This window comes from Hydra viridissima, unplaced genomic scaffold (assembly GCF_058129835.1).
Source record: "Hydra viridissima isolate aposymbiotic clone 2 unplaced genomic scaffold, HvirCarnegie_v1 scaffold_10, whole genome shotgun sequence".
NCBI classification, from domain to species: Eukaryota; Metazoa; Cnidaria; class Hydrozoa; order Anthoathecata; family Hydridae; genus Hydra; species Hydra viridissima.
In genome coordinates, this window is record NW_028324309.1 from 14,523,226 (window position 1) to 14,545,848 (window position 22,623).

The 22,623-nt window shown below is 30.8% G+C and overlaps 3 protein-coding genes across 3 annotated transcripts; 2 read left to right on the forward strand and 1 right to left on the reverse strand.

Moving 5' to 3' along the window:
• Positions 1–2,750: 2,750 nt before the first annotated feature.
• Positions 2,751–8,464, reverse strand: LOC145181061 (uncharacterized). Its single transcript, XM_080056045.2, has 2 exons — positions 8,237–8,464; positions 2,751–5,639 (listed from the first exon to the last, which is right to left on the reverse strand). The coding sequence occupies exon 2, from the start codon at positions 5,600–5,602 to the stop codon at positions 3,119–3,121; it is 2,484 nt and encodes an 827-aa protein (XP_079912171.2). The 5' UTR covers positions 5,603–5,639; positions 8,237–8,464; the 3' UTR covers positions 2,751–3,118.
• Positions 8,465–11,412: 2,948 nt separating this feature from the next.
• LOC145181087 (phosphatidylinositol transfer protein alpha isoform-like) lies at positions 11,413–12,491 on the forward strand. Its single transcript, XM_080056085.2, has one exon. It carries the CDS (start codon positions 11,518–11,520, stop codon positions 12,364–12,366), a length of 849 nt encoding a protein of 282 aa, XP_079912211.2. The 5' UTR covers positions 11,413–11,517; the 3' UTR covers positions 12,367–12,491.
• Positions 12,492–14,907: 2,416 nt separating this feature from the next.
• On the forward strand, positions 14,908–17,591 carry LOC149883257 (uncharacterized). Its single transcript, XM_090099347.1, has one exon. It carries the CDS (start codon positions 15,624–15,626, stop codon positions 17,580–17,582), a length of 1,959 nt encoding a protein of 652 aa, XP_089955473.1. The 5' UTR covers positions 14,908–15,623; the 3' UTR covers positions 17,583–17,591.
• Positions 17,592–22,623: the final 5,032 nt, after the last annotated feature.

The window sequence follows — 22,623 nt, forward strand, 5'->3', positions numbered from 1 at the left end:
CAATTTTTGGATTTTTCTTATCAGGAAGGTGTGTATATTGTTCCCACCAAAGAGTTTTTCCGGTGCTTTTCAGAGTAGTTATTCTCATTTTCGGACAAGTGTGTGATGCAGGGGCGTGTACAGGAATTTTTTTGGGTAAGTCGCAGTTTTAACCCCCCCCCCCCCCAAAAAAAAAAAAAAAAAAGTTAAATTTTAGCATCCCCCTCCCCTTCCTCATTCACAAACGCATATATGAGGTAAGACGGCTTAGCAATCGCCCGATATTTTATCGCACATGATGCTAACCATTATCAAACATCATCGCTTCGCACGCTATCTATTTTTAGAAGAAAATGATGATAACCATAGTCAGCACCAACGCTTAACAATTGCACACGACCTATTCTTATATGAAGCAAAAAAAAATTGTTGAAAAACAGTCTAAACTTTATGTTTAAGAAATGTTTAATAAATACTCACTAAACAGGGTGTATGTACCAAGGGAAGTCCAAATTTTATTTTTAATGTTTAAAACCCTTTCTTTCTTTTTATATTTTTTAAAATGCAAGTAATTAAAAAGATACACAGCTTTGTATAAAATAGTTGGGGATGTCCATTGATATATTTTAATATATGCTTGTTGTTAATTACAGTCTTCTCCTCCTGATGATAAATATCAATAGAATTTGACTAAAACTTTACTCAGGGTGTAATTGAAAAGGGAAGTCCGGAATTTGTTCTCTAAGAAATAATTACTTTTATTTTTTTTAAATTAACAAAAGAAAATATTTAAAAAATGAAGTACCTTATAACTTAATAAAAAAAGGTATGTCCATTCAAGTTTCTTATTAATTTGTTTAAGTCAAAAATTAAAACAACCTCCGTTTAAATATATAAATCGTTTTTTTTTTTTTTTAATAAACTTTAGACCGTTCTCGATTTGACAAGCACTATGCGCGAGGTTAGAATTATTTAATTCTATCTCCTATTTTAAAAGTTGGGAGAAAATGAGTTATTAATTTTAGTAAGTAATGATTACTTCTAAAATGCGCTCTATTTTACAAGTTTTTTTCTAATTTGTTTAAACATAAATTATTTAAAGCATAAGTTATTATTTCTTTAAAAATTAAGACTAAGTTTTTAAATAATTATTACTTTAAGAAAAAAATCAAAAACTTTCTCCCAACATTTAAACTTGGAGATAGAACAAAATAATTCTAACTTGGCGTATAATAAAATACTAAACCGTAAATCTAACTGTTATCCCGGATTAATAACTTCTTACCATCCGTTCGAACAGTTAACCTTGTATAGTTTGCTTAATTATTGCTTTAGTTTATTATAATTATTCGCTCTGTTTGCTTTTATCTACCGACGCATCATATTTACTTAACGAAATATTGAAGTTGTGAAAAAATATGTATATATACATATTTTGGGTATGTCCAGCGACGTAGCAGACATCCCCTAGACACGCCCCTGGTGTGATGCATAGTCTACTGCCAAGAATACAATATTCATCACCAGATATTATTTCGCTCTTACCAAGCTGGCTTTTTTACTCTTCGACATTCATAAAATAATGATTAACTTTTTAAATGAAAGTATTGCTTATAAGAGATATTACATAGAATAATAAATACTATTATCTAAAGTATGTTTACTGTCAGTGAAAAGATTTATAGCATTTAGAATCTCTTTCTTTCTATTTTTCTTGGCCCAACTCATTAATTCAGTCTTACTGTTGAACGACGCAACCATGTACTTGTTTATGTCTACACTTCCAGCTCTTATTCTTTATTCGATAAACTAGTGTCTCTATGGGTGGTAATTGCTGATGTTGATGTTAAACGGTTTAGTTGATAAAGGATGGTTTTCCTTTTTTTTTTTACACGCCACTCTTCCTTAGAGAACTCGGTATCATTTTTGTATGTCGTTATGTTAAAAGTCTTGAAGTGGTTCTCTTAACGGAGCTTAAATGGTGATTCTATAAAGATCGGAAGGTTGGAAGAAATAATGGCTTTGCATAGAGTGCTTTTAATTAGGAAAAGTCGGTTAAGGGGGTATTGCTGAATATTGATACAACAGCAGGATTTCTTATTTGGGTCGGCAACTTGATAATTTTTGTGGCTGTTTTAGTTTACTATAGATTTCAAGTCCGGCATGTAGCTGTAGCTAACTTTTAAAGTGTTTCTATTTAAAATCATGTTTAGCTTATGCTATGATGAAAAATCCTTGCCTATTAAATTAAGAAACAGCTTATCAACCTTTGAAGCAACATTTTTGCAAAATAGTGGGTTGATGGTATTATAAAGTTACTATGTTGTAAAAGTTTTGTAGGCTTAAGTATGATTGTTTCATTTTATGATGTTATCATAAAAATATTTAAGGAGTTCAAGTTTTGTTTAATCATTGGGTTAAAGTCCCCCCCCCTTCCCCCACCACTACCATCACTACCACCACTATCACCACCAATCCTAAATTCGAATTCAACTCATCTAGTTTAGTTTCAAGATCGGTGCGCAAGAAGACCTATATCGAAACTAAATTCTTCATCAATTGAAAACAGACAACGTATTTAAAACAGAAAAAAAAAAGACATCCTTTTTTTATTTTGCTACTTTTCGTCTCAAGTTGAATTACAACGCTGCAATTCCAGCGTAGATGTTTCATTTATGTTTTCTAGAATAAAAATGCTTTTGTATGAAATATATACACCATTTACAAATAACTTTCTCATAAATAACGTTTCACAATTTAAAATATCATACTGAATATTTATCTTTTTTGGAAAATGCACAAATTTGGGACTTAAAAAAAATCATATGAAATCGCTTTGCGATACTTTGTAAAGAATATATGCAATTCTAGCTATAAAATAAGTTCTTATTTCATTTTTCGTACTGAAAAAAAGATTTTAATAGCAAAAACTTTTTAAAAGAACCGAAATATAAAAAGACGTTGCAATGCGCGATTCATTAGAATGGTTTCTTCAGAAAGCACAAGCAAGTAAATCAAAGGTTAAGAAAATTTTGTTAAAAAAATGGAAAGATATGAACAAACTTAAAGTATAAATATAAAATCTGTCAAACAGAGGCAAGATAAAAATTCAAAACTTTCTAAAAAATAACCATCAACTTTAAACAAAGCTAAATTTTTTGTCGTATAATCCTGGCCCCATTTTTTGCTTTGAACGCTTAATCAGCGATCTAGGAGCGCAGTAGGCGTTAGTCCTCCAGCTACCACTTTTCAAGTTCTCAAGAGCTGCTTTTTTTGTCTTTAGATCTTGGTCTAACTGGTCTAATAAGTTTATGTTGTTGACCATTTCTTGTCGTTGATAAGTTGTTAAATCAGTGACAGACCTGAGCAAACTTATTACGTCTTTTAACTCTTTAAGAATGGTTCCTTCTATTTCATCTAGATTTTGTTCTTCGATTTCGTTTATCAATTCTAACTCTTCCGTAAGGTGGGATATTATCAAATTTAAATCTAAATTTTGCTCTTCGATGTAAAGCAAAGAAAAACTAATTTCTATAAACTGTTGTTCAAGAATACTTCTTTCATCTATAGATTCTTCAAATGACATTGAAACAGGATTATCTATACCGATCGATGGTTTATCAGAATCGTTTGCGTTACTGCAATTACTTTCTACGCACATTTCTTCGCTTTTGCTTGCGCTCGCGTTTTCTTCGCTTTTATTTGAACAGGTGTCAAAAATAATATTTTCTTTGCGTTCGTCGGATGTTTGGTTTTGATGAGTTTGAGACGTCAAAAAATGCTCTTTTGCGTTATCTAAACAATCGCTAACACCTTCGACGTCTTTACTAGCGATTGAAAGTTCCTTTGTTGATTCCACTTTTATGAAATCTTTTTTAAGTTTAGCCACAATTTGAGGCTTGGATATTTTATTTATTAAGAGTTTCTTTGGTTTTTCTTTCTTTCGAAAAACGTTGTACTCTAAAAGTTCTGTAGGTTTTTCAAAAAATAAATCTTTAGATATATACTCAGGCTCGTTGCATTTCTCTTTTGCTGGTTTTGATTTTTTGACTCGTTTTTCTTTTAACTTTTTCTTGTTTGTTTTTTCGTTGTTTTTTGTATCTTTTAACCTTGACGTATCAGCCGTTTGAAATACCATACTCGCTACATCTTCTCCAAGGACAGCTTGAAGCTTCCTCAGGCTTTTTTGTTTTCGGATTGCTCCAGGGCTCATTAAAATTGGCGGTGATATATCTGTCTTAATAATCCTTTTTCGATCGTAATTTTTATGTTTCTCCGTTAATGTTATTTTTTCTGAAAAAGGTTGGCTGTTAATTAATGTGTTTTTGGTTTGGTCAGTGTGGCCAACAATGTTTTTATTAAAGTCTAATAAATTATCTAAACTTTTCTGCAAATTAAACGAAGGTTCTATATTTGACAAGTAGTCTTCACACGGATCATCTACCAAAGAATCTCTGGCCACCGATTGTTCAAAACTTTGATATTTGCTTGAAATGTTTGCTCTCTCTCTTTGATTCCTCTGATCAAAAGTATTATCAGTGTTAATCTGTGAACCTAACTCTACAAAGTTCGTTTGATTAACATTCTGCTCGGAGTTAACATTTTGTAAACTTTCTGTTTTTTCATCGCCGTTGGTATTTTTAAGAAACGTTTTGTTTTGATTGGAGTTCTGTTTGTCGATGTCCGTAGATTTAATCAGCTCTTTTTCAATTCTAGCTAGTTGATCTAAAAATAATTGTTCAATGTTGATATGAGACACGACTAAACTTTTTCGTTTTACATTATCTGTATCTTGTGATTCAGAGGAATTAAAATCAGGCGACGGTAAACCACTGTCTTTTTCTGTTCCACCGTTTAAAAAAGCGTCGGCTGTCATAGTTTGTTCTCCTTCCAGGTAATCTTTTCCATCAACGTAATAAACGTGCGTCGAGTTTATGAAATCGTTCATCCAATCTGTCTTCTTTTTCGGTTTTAAGCAAGCTTTTGATGGGTCGCACTTCTGAGAGTGGTCAATCGCAGATAGAATTGGAGTATAATTTTCTTCGTTTTTCTCAAGAGACTTTTTACGAAGTTTACGTCTACGTCGCAGCTTGTTACGCTTCAAATTTTTGTTTTGGAAATTATCAGCTACTTTTACAATATACACTGAGTTGGAGTTTTCCCCACTTTTATTTTTTGATTTTTTATGTTTTCGTTCTCCAGCAGGTTTGTTATCGTTTTCGGTTTGGTTGTTTAGCCTCGAATGTTTTTCTTCTGTCTTTAGGTGTTTATTTTGACTGCTTTTAATCGAACTTTCCTTGTATCGCTTTTTCTTGCATTCTTTTGATATAATGCGCGTATCTGTTGTAGAGGTATTAAAAAATTCAATAGGTTTATTTCGATTAGTTTTGCAATCGCGTTTTAATTGATTAAGCTTATTTGTATTAACATCGTTTTGAATGGTGTTCGCACTATAGAGATTTTTAGAAGACTTTCCTTCCGCCCTTTCAGTATTATTGTAAGCTGATCGAGTAACTTTGGCTATCGCACACAATATTTCTTTGTGCGAAGTATATTTCTGAATTCCCGATATAAAATACTTTTTTCCATTCACCGAAACTTTCATTGATTTTGTATTATTCATTGTACGATTCAACTTCTTTTATAAATTTTTAAGCTTTCTAAAAGGAGATGAATGCAATGAATGTGAATACACCACACTGCTAATATAATTTATGAAAACGGTTTTGAAAATTGACACATAAACGGAAAATCCAGTTCGAAAAACACTTTACACAAACACACACACACAAACAACTGCATTACATATTTAGTAAGCTATTACATATTTTATAAGAAAATAGAAGTCAAGTTTATTACTCCGAATTCTTCGCTTTTTATTTTTTAGTTACATAAACAGGTAGAAAATTTAGTTTTTTAAATTTTTACAAAAATCCCTTTTCCCCTAAATTTCACCCGAGTCCTTTGTTACAAAATCAGGAAGAATGGTTATGAAAATGCCGAAATTCTGTCGCAAACCATTTTTAGTTTCCACAAAGTTTATTGTTTTGCTTTTAATGAAAGACAGCGTTTAAATAGAACAAAATTTGATCGTGATATTTGCAGGGAACTTTAATTATTCCTATAGTAGAATATAACTATTGCAGTTATACAAAGATTAATCTAATTAAAAAGTTAGAACTATCAAAATGGTTGTAAGAAAAAATTTTCAAAAACCGTTTTCTAAAAAAACTTAACAAAGAAACAGAAAGTTAAGAATAATAGTGGAAAGTTAAGAATAACAATTCAATAATTTAAAACAATTCATGTAAAACGATTCAAGACACAACTAAAACAGACATTAAATTAAAAAATCTTGAAAAAAAAAACAATTAAAAAATGACGCTAGTGAATTTTCTATACTCGTATAACACGTTTTAAAGTTTACAAAAAAACGAAAGTAATTTTTTCATAACAATTTCATCCAGTTAGAAGTATTTTTATTCTCGTAGTTCTTTGCGTTACTTTTCTTCTTATCCAACTGCATTTTGTTTACTGTAGTTAAGGATATTCTTTGCACAACTTTGCTTTTTTCTTACTATTTTACATATAATTTGTGTTGGTAGAAGATGGCGAGGAAAAGAAAACAACTAAGTTTAACTTTTGCTGAAATTCATTTTATATTTTTTGCTCTTGTAAAAATGTCTCAAAGGAAACGAAAATATTGATAAAAGGTTTATTAGAACTAAAAAATAAAAAAAAGCCTAGCGACGAACCTCACGTGATGCCGGCGCAAAAGCATAATAACGGCGTCTGCGCAGAAACCTTCATTCAAAAAATTTGAAAACACTGTTGTTCGAATAAATACTTAAAAAAAATTTTTTTAACCACTCCGTTCGAATTTTTTAAACTTTTTAAAATTTAAGCGTGACAAACAAATTTAAGAAACTTATTGTCAATACCAGAGTTACGATTTTACAACAGCATCAACTTTATTTGCTTAATGCGCTGGCTACATGAAAGCCTGTTGATTAGTAATTTATTAATGTTATAAGTGACAACAGAAGCTGGCCTGATCTCAAACAAGCTTAGAGTTCTTTTAAAACAAAAAAGAAGAAAGTTAAAATGCTCTTAGACATATTAGAACGATTGAACCTTTCATCTTGTTAACCTCAATGTTTATCCGCTGAAACAATCTCAGTAATCAAATTTCTAATCTGATGTTTGGACCAACGAAGTTTGGACCCACAAAGTTTAGCGGCATACTTCCAAAGAAAAACAATCCCACAAATAAACTAAGAGAAGAAAATTGGGTATATTAGCAGAAGGATTTCAACTAGCTGGGACTGAAGTCTTTTCATGAGAATTATAACCTAAATTTTAATCCATTTTTTCGTATAAAAACAGCGGCCTGTCGCTACGATTAAACAAATAAAGCCATTATTTAACGAACGAATCAACTTCGTATTTATTAAGAATGAAAAAATAAATCTATTAATAATCTAGGTAAATATTTTGAAATTTTGTATTATTTCCACGATATCTTTTTATAAACTATGACCGACTAAAAAAACCAACATTTTAAATTAACAATTTGATATAAAAAAAGAAAAATTTACTTAAAAACCCACTTTAAAAATTGCCAACCTTTTTTTTAACTAAATTACTTTTCTTCGACGTTTTTACATTAATTTCTGGAACAAATTGTTTTTTAGGAATGAAATATATTCCCCTTAACAACTAATAGGAATTGAACCAGCGTCAGTTAAATTAGCAACTACAGAGAAACTATTTTCAATTATAGATACATTTTCGGCTATCGAAAGAATGTGAATTAGATTATATGTTCCTGTTAACCAACTATCTAACTATTATAAAATGTAGCGATCGCTTTACTTAATTAGACACCGTACTTAAAACCGCACTTTTTGTGGTTTTTAAAATGTAAACTTTCAGGCGTTTGTGTTTTTCACTTTTATTTTTATTTCTTATTTTTTATCAGGTGCAATAAAGTTGTAAAAAATTTTTAACCACTTCGAAAGTGATTTTCATAAAGAAAAAAATTTTATTTTGCGATTTCTGTTCAGAAGCTGTTTACAGCATTTACTTTCACAAGTAACTGAAAAAACAAAGTTTGTGTCTATTTGTATCTAAGAAACAATGTTAAAAATTCTCAACGCAACCTTTTTCCTTCAAAAAGTGTTCATTTTAAAAAAAAAAAGCTTCTTAATCTATAATTTGAGCCAACATATGAATAATAATAATCGTGCATACTTACAATTTCATAACTCACGCGATGCTTTTATTTTTTTTTTTAGTAACGTATTCGCATTAGGTTTTCTTTGATTTGAAGCCTTGGGGAAATTATCAATGGAAATCATGCTTTGCAATTTTTTAAATACAAACATATTCGAAGCCACCGTGCATTTTTAACATTCTATATACATTCCGATTAAATCCTCCGTCAAATACGTGTCTGACCAGTTTAATTATTTTTGGGAATCACCGCAAAAAAACAGCACCGATAGTTTATATACAGCTTTTAGTTTCTACTGCATATGATAGCAGTAATTTCTATCGTACATGATATAAAATATATATTTCTTTATTCCTTTTGTTTATTCGATCGCCCAGATAAATAATGTTTGATCGTACAATAGAGCAGTTCTATAGTGTGATTCGCAAAGATCTAGGGGGCATTAAAGAATCAAATCTTAACAGAGTGTTAACAAATTTCTTAATATAAAGACTATTTTTATGCACTGAATTATATTTGGTAGAAGTGAAAAAAAAAAAAGCAAGGACCCAACATCATCAGTCGTGGCAGTTTCGTGACGTCAATAGTCACTTAAACATAATTGCTTACCAAGAAAAAAAGTTCTCCAATTAACAGTTTTGTGCATACGAATGTACAATTTAAAATGTCTGATATGAAAAAAGTACTTAGACAACAATGCAACACCCACGAACGTTTTTGAAAAATCGAATTTAATTAGTTAGGCATGCAATGTAAATGTGTTAAAATGTCGAATTTAATTTTTTGTCTATGTTATGAATGTTAATAAATTGTTTTTTTCTATTTTTAAACAAATTGTGGCATGTGAGAATAATCTGGCCATCCGGTCATAGATAGGACCTCGTTATGCATGAACGCATATGTGTAGGTGGATGGTTGGGTGGCTGTAGGTAGGGTGAAGCGAGGTAAGGTGAGCCATGGATAGATTTTTTATCTTCAACGTTATTCAAAGTAGTTTAAATAAATAAAGCAAGGAGAGTATATTAAATTTACAAAGCGCATTGTTTTTGGTTGCTGAGTTTTCTTATCGTGTTTCCGGGATAAAAACATAAGCTAATTTTATAATGCATCGCTGTAATCTGATTTTTTTTTTTTTGCTTCAATAAGAGGCTATGTTTCTCACAATCTTCTTTACACAAATGCGTTGGGTCATCAATACTTTTGTCTTCAACAAACCTAGAGAGAACACGTCGGTGCGTTTTCTTTTAGTGTACTCATTAAGGTCATTTATATAATTTAAACTGCTCTTTGTGAAGAATTTTTGATGAACAATTTTATTAAGTTTGTTTTTCTTCCCCTTCCTTTCAATATTGCTGACTCAATTTTGATTTAAACACTTCTTTGAAAGAATATACCATATAAATACAGTGCAAATATTTGCAAGTATGTAAATAAATTTCAATAACAACATTCAGAGGTTTTACTGTCTAACTCAATTGCAATGAATTTTAGTAAATTAAACTAATTTTTGTAAACTAAATTAACTTTGGTAAACAAAATTAATTTTAGGAAGCTAAATTAAAGCTGAGTGCAATAATCAAACTATAAAGCGCAACTCATACTTCAAACTTGTTTTTTGGACTCAAGGCTAGTACTAACCTATTTTGAAACCGAACTTCAGGTTTGAACTTTCAAGTTCGATTGTTGCATTAGGAGTTAACTAAAAGAACTAATCACTATAACAAAAGAAATCATTTTACTTTTAAGTTCAAATATTTCAAATCTTTTTTTTCAAAATAAATTACAATTCGTGGCCAAAGCCACCCCAGTTGACAGAATATATTTTTACTCTATGTTAATTATGTTAATTATGACAGTTCGTAACGAGAATAACAAATTTTCGTGTTTTCATTTCTGATCTTGAAAAGAAAGATTAAAATTTAATCATTAAATGAACAAGATTTGGGGAGTGGGCGGAAAGAAAACTGCTTTATTGACGGGAATTGGCTCCAGTTCCTGTAAAGTCTTAACGTCTTTTTTAGCATTACACACAACGCATTATATCATTGCCCAATGTCTTTATTACCACATAAACGTGTTCAGAAAGAAAGTTTAGCCTCACCCTCTCCCCCGCTGCCACTGTAAAATTTCCAAATGAAAAAAATGCCACATTTAATAATAAACGGAAATCATCATCACTTTAATAGATATAAAAGCTATATTAAAAAATGGTAACCATTCATACGGATCGTCGAGAGGGTGGGAGGGAAGGGGGGGGTGAAGGTTGGGTTGGACTGGGGGGAATTTCGCTCTAGAACTCATGCTAGGTGAGGATGATTTTCAAGCATTTTATTTTTACAAGAGCTTTGAGTATTTTTGTAGATAAAATTCTAAACTTTTTAAAAATATGATAAAGAACTATATAATGACTTTACATATGACCTATCTTTCTGCAGGAGGGGTGGCGACTGAACCTCCCCCCCTCCTTCTCCAGCCGTCACTGGACTTGTGAAGCCGACCGGAGTAAGTTGCCCAGGCCTTGTTGATCCTTTTGATAAACACGACTCAATCAATTAACATATTTGTACGAAGTATTTATATTCAAACTTACAGCAAGAAACTTTTATATAAATACTTAAAAAGAAAAGGTCCATCATCCACTAAACTCATGCGAATAATATATCAAGATTACCTTTTTTAGAACCAAACATTAAGGAAATGAAATATTCTATTGAAGTGCATGTGTTAATAAAGAAAAAAAAAAATTTAAATTGAAATGAATAAGTAAAATCAAAAAATTTAAATCTAAAATCAAAATTTTGCGCAATTTTGCCACTTACAAGTCAAATTGCGGTATATTTTCCCGCTTTTTGCTTTCTAGTTTCTTGTACTGAATTTTTATGTAAAATTAATTATGATGTAAAAAAAAAAATACTCATCATTAACTTATTCTTTGAAGAAATAAAAAACTTTTTTTTTGAAGGAAATGATCTTATGAGGACTGATTTACATGATATAATCATGACATGTTTCTTTTAAATATTGCTATATATTTATAAGCTACAGGTCACTAAAAGATTACAAGGAGAGCATTGAATTTCGATATCAGCTGACTATTTTAAATTTGTTGCGAAGGAGTGTCCTGACGTCATTTATATAACTGGTCCAATACACTAATAACTACACTATATGGGCTTCTTGATTTTCAAAATAAGACGTGTGACCAGAATGCCGTTAGCAGTTCACGTTCTGTAACTTAAAAAAATTGATGACTTTTTTTAAAGCATCCTTCTGAGCGGAAGCCGCTACAAAAGTACTATTTAATGGCGGAGGGTAATGAAATAATTGGTAATATTGTTAGGGAATATAGAGTAATTTTACCCATATCTGTTGAAGAGTATCAGGTTGGGCAGCTTTATGGAGTTGCTGAAGCAAGTAAAAATGAAACGGGCGGTGGGGAAGGTATAGAAGTTTTAAAGAACGAACCATTTGAGTCAGTAATTGAAGGTGAATGCAGTGGTCAAGTTTTTAAAGGACAATATACTCACAAAGTAATCCATTTGTCACAAAAGGTTCCAAGGATTATTCGGGCGTTAGCACCAAAAGGGAGCTTAGAAATTATAGAAAGAGCTTGGAATGCTTATCCATACTGCAGGACTGTGTACACAAATGATTATATGGCTGATAATTTCTTTATTGTAATTGAGTCACGTCATGAACCTGGCACAGGGGAGATAGAAAATGTGCACCATTTATCGAAAAAAAAGCTAGATAAAAGAACTGTTGATGTAATTGATATTGTGAATGATCCTTGCCGACCTAATGATTATAAAGCAGAAGAAGATCCATCTAAAATAAAATCTGTCAAAACTGGACGAGGCCCACTTATTGGAGTTGGTTGGGAAAAAAAACAAAATCCTGTGATGTGTTGTTATAAGTTATATGATGTGAAGTTTAAATGGATGGGACTTCAAACACATGTTGAAAGTATAATTATGAAATCAGTAAGAAATTTGTTGTTTAATTTTCATCGCCAGGTCTTTTGTTGGATTGATAAATGGCATGGTATGACAATTGAAGATATTCGTGTTCTTGAAGAACAAACAAAAAAAGATCTTGATGAAATGAGACATAATGGTGAAGTTAAAGGAACTGTATTAAAAGATAAATAGTATTTTTAACTTATAGTTTGACTTTTTTTTTCTTTTCCCAATTATAATTTCAAGAAACTTTTTGTAATAGAATTCTGGTGCTTAGTTTAGCAATATGATGTTAATAAATGTATATTCTATAGAAATTTTGTTATTTTGATTTTAAATTATGCATTTTGACATGGTCAATTCAAAGTTGTCTTTCTCAAATGAAGTAAATGGTATACAATTTTTAAGGCAAATCCTGTTTTACTAGAAATATTTATGCTATCAGTTATTCAAAATTTTTTAAAAGAAACATGTTTAAAAAGGAATTATAAAGCAGATGATCAGTAATTTACAATTAATTTTATCTTTCTGAACTTAAATTTTTTCATACCTCATGTTCTGTATGAAAGCTTCATGCATCTATCATCTTTTATGATATTGCTTCATATATAATAATTCTAATAATATATAAAAAATAGGTTCTGAAAAATTAAAGAAGACTTAATATTTTTTAAAGAAGTTTATCATTAATTTTTCCTGAAAATCTTTAAAGCTGCAATTTTCTCTTTACATAATGGGCTCTAGAAATTTAAGACTTTTGTCCATTTTTAACAATTTAGCCTAATATTGGAGAATCCTCTTTGATAATATGCTCAAAAAATAACTTTGAAACTGTGTGTTTTTGGTAAGTAAAATTTTTGCTATGGTTCTCAATCATGAACTTCAAGTTATGAAGTTATTGCTGTTTTTTTTAGTTAATAAGTTCAAACAGGTTACACTAAGGATTTTTTCCCTTGTGTAACATTTCTGTGTTACATTGTTTCTGGAACTTGTTATTTTTCATATTTAGCCATGCTGAATTCAAACTTGCATTCAGGTTTTTTTTTTGCCATGCTACAGATTTTTCGCAATTTTATATTTTATACTGCTGCAAAATATAGAAATTTTACCCAGTTTTAGCAAAGAACATGATCCAGTTGTTGATGGTTTCTTGTAAAGTGCCAAATGACTTAGTAAATGTACTAAGTCATTCAGTTCCATCTGATAATCTCTGAGGATCTTTTGAATGTTTTTTAAATAAAGAATATTTATAAGGTGATGTTATCTCTTCAGTAACAGATTTAAAGCATTCGTCTGAGGAAAGAAACCTTAAAAGTTTGGAACACAATCTCTTCAAAATTTGGAATTGATCTAACAGATAAAAGGAGCCTTATAATTAGTAGTGACAAATAGTAGTCAGTTGCATGGTCTGTTGTTGCCATGGTATTGTAAAAGTTAGCACACAGTATATAAAGCCCACTTTTTGTCCTTTTTTCCTAGTCCTATTTCGATCTTCAACTTGATTGAAGATCGAAATAGTCTTTGTAGCAACAACAGATATAATAGAATAAGTATAATATTGTATTGTTTAGTACAGGGTTTTAGAATTTTGTAAAAAATACATGTCATTATATATCTTTAATTATGTAAGTCTGTATGTGTATATACACAGACATATATACATGTCACCAGAGTTGTTATCTGTCCAATATGTCCAAGACAAATTTTCTGCCGACATAAAATATGTCCGAAATATTTTTCTGCCTACCAACTATGACATAATATTATGTCTAAAACATTTTCTGCCGACATAAAATATGTCCGAAATATTTTTCTGCGAACTTACTTTGACATAATTTTATGTCTGAGACATTTTCTGCCGACATAAAAATGTCAGAAACATTTTTCTGTCCACTTACTTTGACATAATTTTATGTCTAAAACATTTTCTTCCGACATAAAATATGTCCAAAATATTTTTCTGCCTACCAACTATGACATAATTTTATGTCTAAAACATTTTCTGCCGACATAAAATATTTCCGAAATATTTTTCTGCGAACTTACTTTGACATAATTTTATGTCTGAGACATTTTCTGTCGACATAAATTATGTCAGAAACATTTTTCTGTCCACATATTTTGACATAATTTTATGTCTGAGACATTTTCTGTCGACATAAATTATGTCAGAAACATTTTTCTGTCCACATATTTTGACATAACTTTATATCTGAGACATTTTCTGCCGACATAAATTATGTCAGAAACATTTTTCTGTCCACATATTTTGACATAACTTTATATCTGAGACATTTTCTGCCGACATAAATTATGTCAGAAATATTTTCAATCCACATATTTTGACATAATTTCATGTCTGAGACATTTGCTGTTTCTTATTTTAGAAGAAAAAATTGTACAACTTTATTGCTCATTTCAGATTAATTTAACGAGTAAAACAAAAGTCTCGATTTCCCCTTATTAGAATGTAAAAACTTAGTCTCAAACTTAGTTTTTATTACTGAATGTGGTTTTTATTATATGGCGTCCTGTGCCACATTAGAAATTATGTTAAGTAGAAAGAAAAGTAGAACTTGTAAAGGATCGAACCATTTACAGCATAAATTCTGGCCAAAATTTATCTTTTAATTTAACCGAACCGTCAGAATCGTTTTTTGAAGAGTAGTGATCTTAACCGAAAATTTATTCCAAATAAAACAAATATCAATGATAATGTTTGGTTGTTAAAATTTTTTTTTCTCTTGCACGTTTTTTAAAGAGAAAATATCCCTTTTCAGATTGTAAATGATACAACTCAAACAAATTAAATGGCAATTAAATGCCTTAGAATCAAATATTTATGTGTCTGCTCTCCTCAATCAAACCACATGGCATTATAGGTTGCTAATATTTGGAAAATTGGCATTTTTTTTTTATCCAATGGTACTTTATGGCCATTTACCTTTATTTTGGCATTTTGACACAGAAAAATTTAAGTTCTCGAAAAAGAATTTATTTTGGAAAAAAAGTTGAAATTAATTTTTGCCCCTCAAGAATTTTTAAGGATAATTAAAAACAACTTTTGACTTCCGATCCGAAGATTAACTAGTTGATTTCATTGATGAAATTTGTTCAAAATAAAGTGACGGAATCATTTTGAAACAGCCGCGATATGAAAAAGGGCATTATTATGGCATTTTACATTCACGCTTCTGGCATTTCACATGTAAAAAATGTTGGCAACTCTGAATTTAATTGTCAATTAAAACGACTAAAATATGACGACTTGGAATGCTCGCTTCTACGTTTGAGACATTAAAACGATTTTCCCAGCCGCATTAAAAAACGATTATTAATCTAATTATTCATTTTTCGCGGTTTAAACGATTGTCCTGTGGTATAAATAGATCTTGGAATAACTATTTTCTTGTCACTGTTTTTGTTTTCCTTAAGATTTAAAGACAAATATGGAGAATAATTTATTGCACAAACAAGTGAAAAGTCAATTTGAAATTAGTAAAGAAGGAGGAAAGTGTAAAATGTGCAAAAAATTTTACAAAGGCAAGTTAAGTAACCTCAAAGATCACCTTCTTCGAAAACACAAAGAAAAAGCTGGCGAAATTGACTTAGTTGAAACTACTTCGGCTACAAGGAATCGAAATAACGATGAGATTCAATTAATTAAACGAATCAAGCTGGATGTTGATGTAAATCAATTAATTAGAGAAATGATTAAGTTAATGATGAACCGTAACTTGTCTTTCGCGTCAGCTGATGAAATCGGACAATTGTCTTTAGTGAAAAATGCACTCAAAGAATTCAAAATTGTTATAAATCGTCACAGCATGAAACGCTACATTCAACTTGCGTGTGAAAATATTTTTTCGCTCATAAGAGAAGAAACTGAAAATGTTCTTGTCTCGTTGATGTTTGATAGTGCGTCGCGATATGGAAGAAACGTGTTTGGAGTTAGCTGTAGATATGTGAAGGACGGGCAAATAGCTGACAGAACCTTAGGCATACTTACTCAAGAAAGTCGACAGTTTGGCGAAATTTTAGCTGCTCAGTTAGAAAATGTAATTGGAAAAATTGGAAAATGTGCTAATGATATCTACGCAACTTGCACAGATCAAGGAAAAAACATGACGAAGGCTTCAAAAATTCTTCAAAATGCACAAGTTCAAATGAAAGTGATCCTTGAAATTTATGGTGACGAATTTATAGATTTCGAAGACGAGGAAATTGATATTGGCGCTTTAGAGAATGAAGAAGGGAATTATAGTGAAGCCCAAACTGTTTGTGTTGAAAAATCAGTTGGATCGTTCTGTTCAGCCATGTTTTGTGGCGCACATGTGTGTCAGCTAGCTGCTAAGGACGTGACATCAATGTTTGAAGATGCATTAAATAACATCAGAAAAGTTGCTATCGAATCCAAGAAAGTAGCATATATTCAAACATTTAAAAATCTAAAAAAACCTCGTGTAGACATTGAACCACGCTGGGATTCCACGTTTTTGATGATAGAAGATTTCCATACCAACGCAGAAGCATATCAAAGGCTAAGACACGACCAATTAAAATTAAATGATGCTTCATGGAGTTTAATAGATGAATATTTCGATGCATTTTTACCAATACATTCGGCTATGATGGATTTTCAATCCGCAAAATTATCAATTAGTGAATTCTACGTTCGATGGATTCAAATGAAAATAGGAATTGAGGACGTTCCAGCAGGTGATTTGGGATTAAAAATGCTACTGACCAACGCAATCAATACACGAGAACAAGTTTTTTTTAAATGTGAAGCATTTATTGCTGCTTTAGTTATGGATCCTAGATTTTGCTTTACATCGGGTCATCAACTGTTTAATACAGAAATGTTGAATAGAAGAATTATACAGCTAATCAAAGTTCATCAAAAACTTTGTACTCAACGAGAACAATCAAGTTTTTCATCAACAGAAGAATCCATACAATTAAATGCGTCATATTCCTCAAATACTTCTGAAGAGATGATTCCTATGAACTCAGAAGAAATTTATGCTGAAAAAGTACGCCGTTTTATTGAATATACTGGAGGAGGAACCAGACAAGATGTTGCTAATGCAGCTTTAGAGTCAGATCAAGATATTCGTCAATTAATTTTAAAATGGACTCTTAATGAACCGCGAGTGTCATTAGACGTTGAATTCAACATTCTTGCGTACTGGAAGAAAAACCAGAAAACAAAATGGAATCGGCTTTATGAAATCTCGCAAGTAGTTTACGGTGCAGCGTTCTCCAGCGTAAAAGTTGAACGTGATTTCTCTGGATTCGCTTTGGTTTATAGCCATCTACGTACTCGCATTTCAAATGATTTCTTAGACTCCATCATGGTGGTAAAAAATAATCTAGATTTGATTGATAAAATAAAATTTGTTTAAAAAACTAAACGTTTCACATTTTCTATTAGTCAATTTTTTATGGCGCCCCAGTGCAAGAATCGAGTTCTGAAAACCTTTTTAGAGTCGAAACAAAAAAAAAATTTTTTTATAACGTAATAAAGTTCTTTTAGATTTTGTGTTAGCAAAGTACTTGACAAAATTCTAGCACAAAAAGTCAAAGTTAATTTTGAGAATAGATTAAACGGCCGTGATATAAAAATCTACAACTGAATTGCATTTGGGTCAAAGGACTCCACGATTCTGACGGTTCGATTAAATTAAAAGATAAACGTTGGCCAGATATTTTCTTACGGCTAAAATTGTATTCTAACCGCTGCTTTAAATTGTCGTTCGTCCTGTGGTTAATCTATTTTAACCTGAAACGCTGCGCTGGTGAAAAACTATATTTTTAATAAGGTTTGCTTCGACCATAAATTATTCGACCTATCATGGAACGGATATAAATATTCTGAAAAAGAATTATTTTCTATTTTTATTATGTTGCAGACGATTAGATCGTAGAATTTTGTGCTGTAAATGGTTCGACCCTTTAAAAGTTCTACTTTCCTTTCTACTTAACATAATTTCTAGTGCGGCACAGGACGCCATATAATAAAAACCACATTCAATAATAAAAACTAAGTTTGAGACTAAGTTTTTACATTCTAACAAGGGGAAATCGAAACTTTTGTTTTACTCGTCAAATTAATCTAAAATGAGCAATAAAGTTGTACGATTTTTTCTTCTAAAATAAGAAACAGCAAATGTCTCAGACATAAAATTATGTTAAAATATGTGGATAGAAAATATTTCTGACATAATTTGTCGGGCGGAAAAGGTCTCAGGCCTAAAATTATGTCAAAGTAAGTGGACAGAAAAATGTTTCTGACATAATTTATGTCGGCAGAAAATGTCTCTGACATAAAATTATGTCAAAGTAAGTGGACAGAAAAATGTTTCTGACATAATTTATGTCGGCAGAAAATGTCTCTGACATAAAATTATGTCAAAGTAAGTGGACAGAAAAATGTCTCTGACATATTTTATGTCGGCAGAAAATGTTTTAGACATAAAATTATGTCATAGTTGGTAGGCAGAAAAATATTTTGGACATATTTTATGTCGGCAGAAAATGTTTTAGACATAAAATTATGTCAAAATAAGTGGACAGAAAAATGTTTCTGACATAATTTATGTCGGCAGAAAATGTCTCTGACATAAAATTATGTCAAAGTAAGTGGACAGAAAAATGTTTCTGACATAATTTATGTCGGCAGAAAATGTCTCTGACATAAAATTATGTCAAAGTAAGTGGACAGAAAAATGTCTCTGACATATTTTATGTCGGCAGAAAATGTTTTAGACATAAAATTATGTCATAGTTGGTAGGCAGAAAAATATTTTGGACATATTTTATGTCGGCAGAAAATGTTTCAGACATAAAGTTATGTCAAAGTAAGAGGACAGAAAAATAATTCTGACATATTTTATGTCGGCAGAAAATGTTTCAGACATAAAGTTATGTCAAAGTAAGTGGACAGAAAAATGTTTCTGACATAATTTATGTCGGCAGAAAATGTCTCTGACATAAAATTATGTCAAAGTAAGTGGACAGAAAAATGTTTCTGACATAATTTATGTCGGCAGAAAATGTCTCTGACATAAAATTATGTCAAAGTAAGTGGACAGAAAAATGTCTCTGACATATTTTATGTCGGCAGAAAATGTTTTAGACATAAAATTATGTCATAGTTGGTAGGCAGAAAAATATTTTGGACATATTTTATGTCGGCAGAAAATGTTTCAGACATAAAGTTATGTCAAAGTAAGAGGACAGAAAAATAATTCTGACATATTTTATGTCGGCAGAAAATGTTTCAGACATAAAGTTATGTCAAAGTAAGTGGACAGAAAAATATTTCTGACATATTTTATGTCGGCAGAAAATGTTTCAGACATAAAGTTATGTCAAAGTAAGAGGACAGAAAAATAATTCTGACATATTTTATGTCTGTGTAAAATATGTCTAAAAATATGTCGACAGATCTGCCAGACATAATATGCCGTAACAACTCTGCATGTCACACATTATTATTATCTTTATTACTATTATTATCATTATTGTTATTATTATTGTCGTTACAATTAAACCCATATTTTCAAAATAATAAATTTAATTACAAATATAAAACTGGATTTTTAGACTTACCAGTCACTTTCAAATCACTGTAAATCATCAATGTTATTCATATTTCTTGTTTAGTTATCAGAGCTAGCAATTAGTAAATAATCTTAAAGAATTGATGAAAGCCATCTTAAAGATTAAAGTTTGAGCATGAACGAAAACGTAATTACAGGTAGAATGTTAAAATGCTCAATAACCTACCAAATGCATTTTTCTTCGTTATGCAAATTGAATAGCTATTTACCATGGATTTTTATCATTTTTCCAAGATAAACATTTGTAAATTTGGGGACTTTTTTCGTGTAAACAAAGTCTGTCGATGATAAAATAGATCTGTAAGAATAATTTTTAAATGACTAAAAAAAGTATAGCGAAATATAAAAAAGCTTGAATAAAATTTTTTGTCATGATCTGGTTTCAATCAATTCCTTGGTCCTTCATTCACCAGCCTTAATTTTTTGTATTTTTTTTTAGTATTTTTTCCGATGTCGCCATTTTTTGCCTCGACCACTCTATAGGCTCCATAATATATATTCCACTACGTATTACTTTTTTAGAAGGTGTATTTTTTAATGGGCTTTTTTATACCGTGGTGTGACCTAACAAAGTCCTATGCTTTAAGAATGTCCTAATTTATAAAATGACAAAATTCGTATATATAAAAGAAACATTTGCGGAAAATAACTTTCTTGTTTTAACTAGATATCTAGTTAGATAAAAAAACTAAATTTTTTTTTCTTAATGTTTTTTTTATGTATACGAAGTTTGTCATTTCTTAAATTAGGACTTTCTTAAATTAGGACTTTCTTAAAGCATAGGACTTTGTTAGGTCACACCACGGTAATTCATTTGATAAAACAAAACCTTTTAAAAAGTTATTAAAATTTATAATTATTTTGCAAAATGCGGCCAGATATTTCATGTTTTCGTTTTTCATATCTCATATATTATTCAATTTATCATAAAAAGCACATAATAACTCTTTTTTTTTTTGTCAAATAAAAATTAGTTTATATATAGCTGGTAAATCATGTTATGTTAATATTAAATACTTAGTTATTCTTGTGGTTTGCCATAAATTGGCTTTGCTAAATTCTTTAAAACTGTGACAGATTATTTTTTTCTTTATTGTATTTACATTCATTTTATGTATAAGTTATTTATCCTTAACTGTATATAATTCTGTTGTTAAGTATAAAAGAAGAAAATTCTATAATATTCATAAACTGGAAGTTTATGAATATTATAGAATTTTGGAAGCAATGTAGCAGATGGAGTAGTTCCCTGGACATGAAACCATTGTGCTTTCGGTAGCTACAAAACTAGTTGATATTTTGTATTATTCATTATGTTTCTAGTTATAAAGTAGTCAAGTAAATGCTCACAATTTCTTTATCATCATCAGCGTCATTTCTTAAAATATTTATAAAGTCTAGAAAGTTAAGCTTAAAACTTGGTTCTATTGCTGTTATCTTTAATAACTAAAAGGAAGTTGATGTGACTGGTAAGAAGAGACCAAAAATTTTCGACGAATCCGACAAACTTTAATTCAATTTAACTTCTATTGTTTAAAACAAAAGATTTGTAACCAGGGCTGTGGAGTCGGTAAGCTGCTGTTCCGACTCCGACTCCGACTCCTTGATTTTATCATGGACAGACTCCGACTCCCGACTCCCGACTCCGACTCCGACTCCTTTATAAGTAACCAATTTGTAACAACAAATAGTTGTTTGTTTTACTACAGTTATTTGTTTGTAACAACAAATAACTGTTGTAAAATGTTAACATTGGCTATTTCATCACTATGATACAAATAATCCAACCACTTAGTGCTTTAAACAATATTTATAAGAAAACAATTTCTGAACAAACAACTTGTTATGCAATAAACTCTGCAGTCGCTAATAACATTATGAATTTGTCAAAATTATGTTTGAAATATTGTCAGTTGGACAGAAAGAACTTGTTCTTCTTTAAGTTCATATTCTTTAAGAATCTTTTCTACTAAGACCTGGAGAAATTCGCTTATGTGATTAGTTTTGGCGTCTTTTACTGCCAATGTCTTGGAAACTGCTTCATTTTTTTCAAAAAAGAATTAAACATTGATTGCAAAATAGTTCACTCTGTTAAGAAACACAAAGCGTCCCTTGAGACATTCATTAAGTTCTTCTTTTTGTTTAACAGCTTCTTCAATCACTTATTTTCTAATACTCTCTCTCCAGAGTAACAAAGTTAATTGAATACTCACAGTCTTTCTGTTTGTGGAGCAACTCTTTGGTGCTTTGTGGTGGCACGCCTAGCTTTCTACTAAGAATATGTAGCACAGTGCCAGACAATTTAAGTCGGGAGTTAGGGGATCATGAAGTTATATAGTTTAAGAGAAGGTAGAGGAGAGCGCAAAGGAGGCGATATATGATTCTCAGTGATAAGCAGCAAAATACCCTATTGCTTATCACTGTTTTAAAGGCCTTATAAATAACATGTAAAAACTCCTTGTCCTCCAGTTGTTGCAAACTACAATTCCCATTGTGTCTGGATATCCTACAGCTTTCAGAGCATCCTGGGACTTGTAGTTTTGTTATATCTATAAAATCCTTATGAAAATTATGAAACTTTGAAAGATTTTTTTTAAACCGGAGTCGGAGTGGGTACAATTTTTCCGACTCCGACTCCGACTCCTACTCCGACTCCGACTCCAGCCAAAATGAGCTCCGACTCCGACTCCACGACTCCGACTCCACAGCCCTGTTTGTAACAATGCACAACAAGTATGGTTTGCAAAAAAAAAAGCGTTGCACGTCCATCTCTTACACATTCATGCTATTTGCATAGTTGATAAAAGCCGTGGATATTTAG

Bases quoted from the DNA above. Each gene is read 5' to 3' on its own strand.
- LOC145181061 (XM_080056045.2), bottom strand. From the start codon at position 5,602: ATGAATAATACAAAATCAATGAAAGTTTCGGTGAATGGAAAAAAGTAT.
- LOC149883257 (XM_090099347.1), top strand. From the start codon at position 15,624: ATGGAGAATAATTTATTGCACAAACAAGTGAAAAGTCAATTTGAAATT.
- LOC145181087 (XM_080056085.2), top strand. From the start codon at position 11,518: ATGGCGGAGGGTAATGAAATAATTGGTAATATTGTTAGGGAATATAGA.